The sequence below is a fragment of the Geotrypetes seraphini genome, chromosome 4 (assembly GCF_902459505.1).
Source record: "Geotrypetes seraphini chromosome 4, aGeoSer1.1, whole genome shotgun sequence".
NCBI classification, from domain to species: domain Eukaryota; kingdom Metazoa; phylum Chordata; class Amphibia; order Gymnophiona; family Dermophiidae; genus Geotrypetes; species Geotrypetes seraphini.
Genome location: NC_047087.1, coordinates 307,827,069 through 307,839,405, shown reverse-complemented (window position 1 = coordinate 307,839,405; position 12,337 = coordinate 307,827,069). Strand labels below are relative to the sequence as shown.

At 42.9% G+C, this 12,337-nt stretch overlaps 1 protein-coding gene across 4 annotated transcripts in view; it reads left to right on the top strand.

The window, feature by feature from the left end:
- The window catches only part of GPAM (glycerol-3-phosphate acyltransferase, mitochondrial), a 96,663-nt gene that overhangs the window by 43,381 nt on the left and 40,945 nt on the right, over window positions 1–12,337 (top strand). For all 4 annotated transcript variants that reach the window (XM_033940080.1, XM_033940081.1, XM_033940078.1 and 1 more), the window contains exons 10-12: window positions 2,107–2,319; window positions 3,923–4,036; window positions 10,973–11,058. In XM_033940080.1, coding sequence (XP_033795971.1) covers window positions 2,107–2,319; window positions 3,923–4,036; window positions 10,973–11,058 — 413 coding nt within the window. The remainder of the gene's footprint in view (window positions 1–2,106; window positions 2,320–3,922; window positions 4,037–10,972; window positions 11,059–12,337) is intronic.

The following is a 12,337-nucleotide window of genomic DNA, read 5'->3' as shown; positions in this document are numbered from 1 at the left end:
TCTCCGAGATTCTGAATCTGAGAATCTAGGAGAGAGCGAGACCAGAAGGCTTTGAGCATGCGCAAATGCTCAAAGCCCAGTCCAGCCCGGCACAGGGAAGAGGGAGGATCTCCCTCGCACTGCCCAGCCCAGCCCAACGAGGGAGGATCTTCAGGCACTGGCACGTCCTGTGCCCAATCGGGTAAGCGACCGATGTCTTTGCGGTGCTGGGGGGGATGTAGGATCGCGGGGGAGGGGGGGTGACGCGAGCGGGGGGGAGGTTGCCTTTTCGCAGGGGGGATGCCAGATCGCACTGAAAAAAAAAAAATTTGTATAACGCGCTCACACATATAACGCGCATGGTTATACTCGGTTTGTAAAATCGTGTATAACGCGCGCGTTATATGCGTGAAAATATGGTACATCTCTCTTGGTGGGGGAGAGTCCAAACTGTCAAGATGATGATTTTGCCTGTAGTTTGCTTCCAAATGAGTATGTTGTCAGTTTATTTTCAGGGGTCCTTTTATAAGAAATTAAATGGAATTCTCACTAAATTTATTTGGCTGGGTAAAACTGCTCGAATTGCTTTAGTATCTTTGCAAAAAACAATTGCGATGGGTGGGGTAAATTTTTTCCAAATTTCTATAGATCCCATCAAGCTTCTATTATGCGACAGGGTATGTATTGGATCCTTCCTGAAGTCTTGGAGCATCTTCCGGACTAGCTTTACCTAGAATGCTAACTTATGTCCCCATTGAGATTGTCAATACTTGGAGAATGGTCTAACTTTGACCACCTCTTAATCACCTCAAATATATCGTTAATCTTCAGACCCTCAGAAATGCCACCTGGATACTCAAGTACATTTCATAGTATCTGGCTTTATGCATTTAATCTTCACCGGGTCACTTAAATCAATTTTTCATATTGTAAATTGAATGTAGAAATTCATAATTATTTAGTAAAACATAATAAATAATTTATAGTTTATACTTAACTTAGGTGGTCAATTCTAAGGGATAAATACGTCAACATGTTTCACCCTGGGGGGGGGGGTGGTGTTCTTCAGGGCTACAATCCCTTATATGAAACTAGTTACCCGCAACGCGACCACCAAATTCCTTACCTATTTCTAGGCAAGAATCCAAAGCTCTACCCGGTACTGTGCTTGGGTTCCTACTGCTGAAATCTCCGTTAAAACCTACTCCAGCCCTTCTACACCCTCCCAGCCATTGAAGCCCTCCCCAGCCCATCCCCCACCAAACGGCCATATACAGGCACAGACCGTGCAAGTCTGCCCAGTTCTGGCCTTAGTTCTTCACTATTTACTATTATTTTCTGATTCTAGGTCCTCTGTGTTCATCCCACGCTTTTTTTTTTTTTTTTTTTTACTCTGTCGCTGTATTCCTCTCCACCATCTCTCTCAGGAGTGCATGCCAGGCAAAAAGCTGAAGTGGGATTTGAACCTGGGTCCCTTGATTTATATTTCTCTGCACTGACCACTAGGCTAACAATATTTACAAAGGCAGCACATGCTTAATTCTTCACTCCTGGATTCTCTTGCAGATATCAAAGGTTATCTAAATGATTCCCTCCCAGCAATAATAAATACATCATTGTTTAAAATTCTCCGTTGCATTTAGAGTCTTCATTGTAGTCCAGTGTGACACATAACAAGAGGATAACCCTCTTGATTCCTTCACCCCTACCCCCTGATCTTTCCTAAAGGGTCATCATGTCCAACTGTCCGTAGACAAATGCCTGGCTCTCTTCCCCATTCTGGCTTCCAGTTGTACTTGCATCTGGTAAATAATAGTTTTTACTTAAGTGATTTTGTGAATTCAGATACTTAAAATACCTCAATAAGATCTAGATGTTTTGAAAGTCCAGCGTTGGAGGAAAATTTTAACTGGTGACGATTTAAAAGCTGTTTTAAAATACCTCAATAAGATATTCGTAAAAAGATCTAAATGTTTTGGAAGTCCAACGTTTGAGGAAAATTTTAACCGATGACAATTTAAATGCTATTTAATTTGCATATTTTAAAACTGAAAAGTTTCCCATTGAACGTGACCTAAAGTGTATTAGAAAAATCATCATTTTGTTTCTCTTCTCTTCTCTGTTCAGTATATTGAAGAGCTGCTCCGACAGCAGCAGTTCCTGGAGATATTCTTAGAAGGGACACGATCCAGGAGCGGCAAGACATCGTGTGGCAGGGGGGGGCTCTTGTCCATGGTGGTGGATACCCTATGCACAAATGCTGTACCAGACATCCTGATCATTCCAGTGGGAATCTCCTATGATCGTATCATCGAGGGACATTATAACAATGAGCAACTGGTGAGAAAAGGACAAAAAAAAGTGATTCTCTGTCATCTTTAATTAGCTCCCAGAGATCTGGTCTGTAAGGTATCCAGAATACTCAATGTTCCTTATAGAATCAAAGCTAGAAGGATGCTAGGTTGCATAGGGAGAGGTATGGCCAGTAGGAAAAAGGAGGTGGTATTCATGCCCCTTATAAGACTTTGGTGAGACCTCATTTAGAATATTGTGTACAATTCTTGAGGCCGCACCTTCAAAAAGATATAAAAAGGATGGAGTCTGTTCAGAGGAAGTCTACTAAAATGGCGCGTGGTTTTCGTCATGAGGCGTATGGGGACAGACTTAAAGATCTCAATCGGTATGCTTTCGAAGAAAGGCGGAAGAGGGGAGATATGATAGACATTTAAATACCTATGTAATGTAAATGTGCATGAGTTGAGTCTCTTTAATTTGAAAGGAAACTCTGCAATGAGAGGGCATAGAATGAAGTTAAGAGGTGATAAGCTCCGGAGTAATTTAAGGAAATACTTTTTTTTATAGAAAGGGTGGTAGATGCATGGATCAGTCTCCCGGAATAGGTGGTGGAGACAGAGACTATGTCTGAATTCAGAAGGGCCTGGGATCGGCATGTGGGATCTCTCGGAGAGAGAAAGAGATAATGGTTACTGGGGATGGGCAGACTAGATGGGCCAATTGGCCTTTATCTGCCATCATGTTTCTATGAAAATACATTGTGAAGAATCAGACCTTTTAGGTATGTGTAAGGACTGGAACATAAGAACTGCCATACTGAGTTGGACCCAAGGTCCATCAAGCCCAGTACAGGAGAAACTCTTCTGGCCAGTTTTCTTTTATACTTGCCTGCACGGGTAAAGCCTCGGACTTGGACACATTTAATTTAAGACCCAAAAAAGGATCTGTATTCCCAAAATTGCTCCTTCAGATCAGGCACGGTCTGATGTGGTTCCACAGTGTGTGCCAACATATCAGCCATCCTAGCAAATATTTTAAATTGTGCTTGCCTTGTTTTAATCCCAGAGATGGATCTATTACCCAGAAAGATCACAAAAGAAGTTCCCAGTGTCAGTGTAAATGGAGAGGTGAAAGAGCACAGCGGGTCACCTCCTCCTGTACTGACTTGGACCCCCACTGTTTATGTGAACCATGATCTTACACGCTCAGAGTTCCACCAGGAGTAATTTGTGTTCCTGGTCCTAAAGGAGTTTGGTCTTTCAGGATGGTTTACGAATGCATTGAAGGCTCTGTATATGGACCTGTAGGTGGCAGCGAGAGTCCAAGGAGCGGCTTTTAGACACTTTTTTTAGGTACAGCACCCCCTTTCACCTCTCCATTTACACTGACACTGCAGAATTCTGTGGGTCCCAAGGGGGTGAGGAATGCTAAATGCTTGAGTACCTGAATAAATTCATGAAAACCGTTCTGAACTTCCTTAGAAGAGCGGTATAGAAAATTGAATAAATAAATTCTGTAAATTAATCTGATTTAAGGCATTTTCTGCATCAAAGCTAATTAACGTCAATGGTATTAATCGTGTTATTAATGCATTAAATGTACAGCCCTAATTACATACTGTATATCTTTTTTTTTTCTTTTTCCTTAGGGTAAACCCAAGAAGAACGAGAGCCTTTGGAGTGTAGCCAGAGGTGTTTTCAGAATGTTGTGGAAGAACTACGGTTGTGTCCGAGTTGATTTTGCACAGCCATTTTCCTTAAAGGTAAGTTTGAAATGTGCAGTTGGTATCTCTTAGCGCTGTGGGGAACTGAAGGCTTTTGACGTTCATGTAGTAATATTGATTGATAACTGTGCCTGTTGAGTAGGAGCTGCTAGGAGACATGTATCCACCGCAGTCATTTGCAATGCTTCTGGATTTATTTACCGTATATACTCGAATATGAACTGACCCAAATATAAATCGAGGTAACCTACCTTCCCCCCCCCCAAAAAAAAAAAAGGAGGGGGGATGGTAATATTCAAGTGCAATGCTCTGCACCCTGTTCCCCCTCCCTTGCTGCTCTGCATCCTGCCCCCTCAGGTTCTGTACTCGCAGCAGCCAATCAGCTAGTGGCTCTTCATGGTCAAGAGCGAAGCAAGGTAGCTCCTGCCGCAATTCACCGCTGGACCACCAGGGATACTTAAGGTATGCGTGGAGGCGGAAGGGAGATTAAAATAATTAGAATCGGGCTGATACTGGAGGCAGGAGGGATCCATCCTGTCCCGGCCACTGCTGGATCACCAGGTCTCATGGCAGGCCTGGCAGAGGCCTGTAAACCGGGTTGGGTGGGGGGAGGGGGGGATATAAACCCGAATATAAACCGAGACCCTCCATTTTGGGGCCTTATTTTTAACCAAAAATCTCGGTTTAGATTCGAGTATATACGGTAAGTCACCCCACGTTTTCCAGAGCTTAAGGCAATCTACAGCATACCTATGTAATCTATGCCACAAAGCAACACTGAGAAGCAGCATGGATAATGTGAACGCTCCTTTAATAACAGTGATATCATTAGAATTAGTTAGAAATATGGTGTTTCCTAACAGCTTTCATTCTTACAACAGTATTGGAGTGACAGAATATTCATGGGCTGGGAGGCATTTAAAGATTGGCAGAAATCAAAATATTGTAAGCGGTAACTTAAACTTCTGTTATACAGTATAAACACAGGAGTCTGTACATTAGGTGATCCAATTCGTGATTGCAAACTGTTTGCAGAAGGATGTCAATCACCTCTTTCAGCTCCTCCTTCACCAGTGGTGTATCATGCCCTCTTCAGTTTTAACTTCTGGAAGTGAACTGAGAGGGTGTGTTCTGATCTGCTCTGTTCATTTTTTTTTATTATTTTCGAGTATTTTTCTTCGGTTTCTTGAGGCTTTGGACCAGGAAGAGAGCCTTCTTCCAGAAGTCTCCCCGCTGCGGAGAAAGCCAGCTCCCATCTTATGTGCTCAACCAGAGCAGGACTTGGGAAGATTGGAGGTCATGCCTTTATTGTCCTAGGGCTCAGCTGCTTTCCTGGAGGATTCCAGTTCTCTATCAGGGACCAGGAGTCAAGAGGCAATAGTTGCTTTCGAACAGGGAGAAGATCCATCAATGCAATGACTAAAGTTGGCTACCATGCTACATGTTATTACGGATGAATTCAGGGAGTTAAAGTTGGAGCCCCAGCAGCATTCAACTTCAAAGTGCATGGTCATGAGCTCGCAACACCTTTTTTCCTGCACATCCAGACATCACCTTGCTGGTCACTGAGCAGTGGGAGACTCCAGAAGGCTCCCTGAAGGTGACAAAAACCTATGTCCAAACTTTACCCTATAGCTCTGAAGTTTCAGCAGCTGTTTAATCAGCTGAAGGTAGATTTCACAGTGGCTCAAGTGGCTAAATGTTCCTCACTCCCTCGTGAGAGAGGAGTGACGTTAAAGGATGCACAAGATTGCAAGGTGGACGTGGTTCTTAACAGGCAATTTGAAGTGCTAGCTTTGGGGATCAAAGCTGCAGTGGCAGCCTTGTTAGTGGCACAGGATAAGGTGTAGTCCTGCCCCCAGCTGGTGCTGGAGAAAGTGGATTATGTGGCAGATAGAAACATAGAAACATGATGGCAGATAAAGGCCAAATTACCCATCTAGTCTGCCCATCCACAGTAACCATTATCTTTCTCTCTCTGAGAGATCCCATTTGCCTAACCCAGGCCCTCTTGAATTCAGACACAGTCTCTGTTTCTACCACCTCTTGTGGGAAACTGTTCCATGCATCTACCACCCTTTCCATAAAAAAGTATTTCCTCAGATTACTCTGGAGCCTATCACCTCTTAACTTCATCCTATGCCTTCTCATTGCAAAGTTTTCTTTCAAATGAAAGAGACTTGACTCATGCACATTTATATTACATATGTATTTAAATTACTCTTATCATATCTCCCCTCTCCCCCTTTCCTTCAAAGTATACAGATTTGAGATCTTTAAGTCTGTCCCCATACGCCTTATCACGAAGACCACACACCATAAGAAGTGCTCCATTACATTTGGAGGCCCGGATTTATTCAAGTAGGCGGAAGCTCATCTTCAGGCGCTCTCCACAGCTCACGTAGCGGGAGTGGAAAATTACACTCCGACTTTCTCAGCCAGCGGACTCTAGACCAGGGGAGTGGTAACTGTTCCAAAGAGCATTCAACTTCATTGTCCAGTGTTGGGGAAGACTAAAGATTTGCTTTTGTGTCTAAAGAGATGAACCGGGAAGCACAAGGTTGGACGTGTTGGTTCAGCCTTGGCTAGAAGAGAGGTTTCTCTGTATTTCCACCATGGCCCACGGTGGGCCAGGTTATCCACAGAATCGAGAATCACCTGGGACTTGTGATCCTGGTAGCCCCAGATTTGCATTGCTGGCCTTAGTATGTGGATCTAGTGTGTCTCCAATGAGAAAGAAGCATCAATTCATTTTGAGCAAAAAAGCAATCGACCTTTGTGGCCTACACTAAGGCCTGGAAGGCTTTCCAGCTCTGGTACACCAAAGATCAGGTAGAGCCTTTTGAGGTGCCAAATCCTATGATCTTGGCATTTCTGCAAGCCGGACTAGAAAAAGACCTAGTGGTGGCATCTCTCAAATTCAAGTGGCAGTATTCTTGTGCTTCCGAACTCAAGGTGGAAAGCTATCGCATCTCATCCAGATGTGACCCGGTTTTTAAGGGGGTGCTCAGGTTGCAGCCTCCATTGTGCCAGCCTTGGAATCATAATATCATCTTGAAGGGCCTTTTTAAGCCTCCATATGAGCCTCTTCTAGGCGTGTCCCTTCTAGATCTCACGGTGAAGGCATTATTTCTGCTGGCAATAGTCTCGACGAGACAGATCTTGGAATTATACATTGGGAAGAATAACCTGAATCACAGTTACCAGATGCTAGGGTCCACCTTGGGAGTTAGCGCCCAAGAAAAGGATCTAGATGTCATAGTAGTCAATGTGATGAAACTTTTCACCCAATGGTTAACAAGACTGTATCGCTCCATGGGGCAACCTCACCTTAGAGTATTGCTTTCAATTCTGGTCTCCTTATCTTAAGAAAGATAGTGGTGTTAGAAAACGTTCAAAGAAGAGTGACCAAGATGATAAAGGGGATGGAACTCCTCTCATTTGAGGAAAGACTAAAAATGTTAGGGCTCTTAAGCTTGGAAAAGAGACGGCCGAGGGAAGATATGATTAAAGTCTACAAAATCCTGAGTGGAGTAGAACGGGTACATGTGGATCGATTTTTCACACTATCAAAAATTACAAGGACTAGGGGACATGCGAAATTACAGGGAAATACTTTTAAAACCAATAGGAGGAAACAGTTTTTCACTCAGAGAATAGTTAAGTTCTGGAACGCATTGCCAGAAGTTGTGGTAAGAGCGGATAGCGTAGCTGGTTTTAAGAAAGGTTTGGACAATTTCCTGGAGGAAAAGTCCATAATCTGTTATTGAGAAAGAAATGGAGGAAGCCACTGCTTGCCTTGGATTGGTGGTATTGAATGTTGCTACTCCTTTAGTCTTGGCCAGGTATTAGAGACCTGGATTGGCCACTGTGAGAATAGGCTACTGGGCTTGATGGGCCATTGGTCTGATACAGTAAGGCTATTCCTATATTCTTTTTGCAGGCTCTTTCCTGCAGAGAGCCTTCCTTTGTATGGTACCTTCCTTTCTACTGAAGGTTGCCTTCACGTCAACCAAGAGGTTAATTTGCTTCTTTTCATCCTACGGGTTCAACTAAGCAAAATAAGATATTGCAGAGGCTGAATATGTGAAGTTTACACCACTACCTGGTAAGGACCAATGATTCTTGACTTTCCGATCTTTTTGTTCTTATCAGTCGGTCAAGATGAGGCAGAGCAGCTTCCGAGGCTTCTATCGCTAGATGGTTTGCATGGCAATTTCGTCAACGTACATTGGTTGTGGCAAACAGCCACCTATTTCACTCAAAGCTCATTCAACCAGAAGTGTGGTGTCTTCTTGGGCAGAGTCCCAGGTCAAAGAAATCTTGATCTACTCGCTATATTTTTAAAAGGTTCTACAGAGTGGACATGGTGGCTCAAGAGAAGGATTTGAGTCTGCCCCCAAAACTGAGAATCCATCTGTCCCATCTGTCTGATACAGCTTTGGTATGTCACTAACGTGCAGACTCCTGTGTTTATGTATCAGAATGAAAGATTATGTTCTTACCTTGATAATCTTCTTTCTGCTAATATACACAGGAGTCTGTATGGCCCACCCTGTGGGTTTTGTAACTGGCCTGCTTTCTGCCTTGGACAACTCTATAGTCCAGAACTGCAGTTCTCCTGTCAGTTTGTTGACCATGTATGAATAAATTACTAATAAACTACTGAGTTTGTTGAGCTTTGGAGCTCCTAAGGTGTTAGTGCTTGTTGCACACAGCAGATTGGTTCATTGATCCATCTGTGTTGCAAGTTCATGATACTTATTGTCCTGTTTCATGAGTTACAGAGCAGAACAGAAGCGTATATCTCTGGGGAAGTGCCCCGTGCCCCTCCTTATCTCTTCTGTTACAGTGAAGTCAATTGCTTTGGTACAAACTGAAGAGGTCATTATACTCACTGGAGAAGGAGGAGGAGCTGAAAGATGCGATTGACTTCCTTCTGCAAACACTTCATAAGCACCGATTGATCACCTAATATACAGATTCCTGTGTGTATTAACAGAAAGAAGATTATCCAGGTAGGAACTTAATATTTCTTTTTTTTTTTTTTTTTTTTAACTTTTTAAAAGATGTTTCTTTGGTATATCAATAACCTACCTCTGGATTCTGTATCGGTGAACAAAATTTGGGTGTGTATACCATAATAACAGTGGCGTAGCATGGGACCCTTCACAGTTGACTCAAGCCCCGTCTGATGGCTGGCAGGGATGCCAAGTCCCACCAGTGGAATAAGTCTCCTGCGCGAGTCCCACCTGAGCTGTCTGAGCAGCGCTTCAGCTGCCGATTCAAGTTTCAAGTTTATTGGAATTTGTTATCTACGCAATATCATATATTTCAATGCGTATAACAATTGTTTTTAAAATAACAATTAACAAATAACAAACAAGATAATATAGACAAATTTTGGCATTCTATTACAAACTGGTACAAAAGGCAAAGGGGGTGAACTACAATTTTTAAGAAAAGAAAGAGAAACATTTAAGGAAAAAACATATATGGAGGGGGGTCATATAAAACATATATGCTAGGATCTCAAATCCAAGATATAAAGTAAAATAAAGAGTATTTTGGCGACCTACACATAACACTCATTAAAAACCGGGATTTAGTACTTGTAGGTAATATTTTCTATACATTGAAAGCGTCCTTGAACAAAAAGCTTTTAAGGGAACGCTTAAATTTTTCTAAAGAAGGTTCATTACGTAAAAATAGTGGTAAATTGTTCCAGAGCTGGGGTGCTATGACGGAAAAAATGGTAGATCTCCTGGTCCCTATTATTTTTAAAGACGGAATAGTTAATAGATGTTGTGTTGATCTGAGTGTCCTGGATGAAGAGTATGGTATCAAAAAAACGGTCCAAAAGTAACCGCACATGTGATTGTTGAATTTTAAAAGTTATTGTGTGTGTGATTGGTAGCCAATGAGCAGTTTGTAAAAGTGGTGTAACGTGGTCATATTTTTTTGAATTTGTTATAATTTTTATTGCTGTATTTTGTATTATCTGTAGTCTCATAATTTCTTTATTGGTTATGCCATGGTATAAAGCATTGCAATAGTCTAGTCTAGAAATGATTAATGAGTGGATACCAGCTCTCTCGTGCATGCTTAGTTCAGCAACTGAACATGTGCAGGAATGCCATCTTAATATTGGTATGTCACAGCACAGCTGCTGATAGGCCAGCTTCCTTTTCGCTTCCCAGGCCCTATAATGAAATTAATCATTAATTAACCAGATGTCCATTTTGACCCTCTTTTCATTATATAAGGCTATGTAAACCAAGGTCTATAGTCAGCTGAAGTTTGCTTTGTTAAAAGCAAGGTTGAAGTGCTGCATTCTTTTGCCAGCTCTGTGTAGTGAGAGACAGGCCTAAGAGCCACAGAGCTCATCCAGAGCAACAAGGACCCCAGCCTCTGTGTTTCTTTAGACCTCAGCGATAATCATGGGAGTCGGGTTGCATTTCCTTAAACTACTGGGGTAGAGAACTGTCTCCATTGTTAAGCTCTCCCGAGTAACCCAGTGTCCAAAAGTTAGGGCCTACAAGTCTCTGGAGCTGTGCCCTTGGACCGCAAGGGGCAATGATGTTGAGTAATGACTGTGGTATTCACTGTCCCTTAAACATCCCCCAACTTTGCCAAGGCCAGGAGCCAAAAGCAGCATGTTACTGCTGAGTCAGTCATTAGGGATGTTCCTGTACTTTGAAGCACATTTAACTTAAACATAGTTTTCAAAGCACGGTATAATAGTTTTGCAAACTAGAGGAAGCGTGTGACTTGAAAGTAACCCTGCTGCAGCCTCTTAAACGTTCATTTTTTTATTAAATTGTTTGTAATAGCCCATATAAATGGTGAGTTTAGATACCAAAGCTGTATGATATTAAAACTAGTTTTTTTTTTGTTTTGTTTTTTTAAGATAAACAGAGATGGGTATAATAAAACTGGGTGACAAAACCTCACCAGTAATAATTATATTTGCAGGAGTATCTAGAGAACCAAAGGCAAAAACCCATGCCCGCAGTACTTTCACTGGAGTGTGCCCTTCTACCAGCTATCCTTTCCTCAAGGTGAGTGCACTGTGCTGCTTCAGGGCGCTTTCCCACCCTCCACCGTTCCAAGCCCAACTGCTTGCAGGATTTGCTTCAGAGCCAGCCAAGTGCTGCTATTAAGTTTTATAAGATCAATTTTGAAATAGCCCTTTAGTTGTCTGCATGGTTATTTGAAAATTAACCACCCTGTGTGCAGGGAAAAAATAGCATATTCTGCTTGCATTAGTCGTTTCAAAGCTACACGGGTTCCTACATCCCATTTCACTATTGCTGCACAAAGCATCCATAGGCTTTGTAGCAATGTGGGCAGCGTGAAATTGTCCTCTTGCATTTGCAGTAATAGGAGTATTTTTCTATGGGGTGCCTTAGGCGCCGGAATGTTGCGCCCTCTGCATGCATTCTGTAATGGTAGCTGCGAGCACAATGGTCATAGAATACTAGCCTTAGTGCACAATTGTGCACCTAAGTGTGAACACAACGCCAGCCTGGTGGCTGGTGTAAATTAGAGGTCTGCACAGGAACGGGGATCGTGCGATTCCCGCGGGTCCTTCAGGGGTCCCATGGGAATCCCCCCTAATCCATGGGACTCCCACAGGGACCCCCCTCTAGCCAATGGGACTCCCACGGGGATGGAAGGCTTTGGAAGCAGGGTTCATCCATATAATATAATGGGCAAGTCAGCTTTAGTAAAAGAGGAGGTTTATAAGTTAATTACCTGAACAGAAAACAAAAAAAGGATTCCACCAGGAAAACAGCAGCGCAAACACAAAAGAAACTGTGGAATTGATGATCCTGTCAGAAAGAATTGCTGCTTTTTATGGGGATGGGTGGGGACGGAGAGGATCCTGGCGGGGATGGGTGGGATTTCTGTCCCCGTGCAACTATAGTGTAAATACACATGCGTAAGTCTAGACCAGTGTATCGCAAACTGTGTGCCTCCTGAGACTTCAGGTGTGCTGTGACACACTGGGGGGGAGGAGAGGCACTGACGCCGGCAGACTGCATGGCCCCTGGCAGGTGCACGCTATGGATTTTGTGTGCGCACATTTTATAGAATCTTGAATAAAGGTATTTAGGCATGTAACTGCTAATTAGCTCCCATTAACACCAAGTGGTTAATAAAGGCAATTACCATCTAATTATGTATGCATTCAACTGAGCTTGATCTGTAACTTGCACACACACACACACACCTTTTGTGCATTAAGAGCTAGATTTAGTAAATGGTGCTCAGAGCTGGGCACGGGAAAAGATCGGTGCTCAGTGTGATTCTATAAGGGGAGGCACACTCTTTATA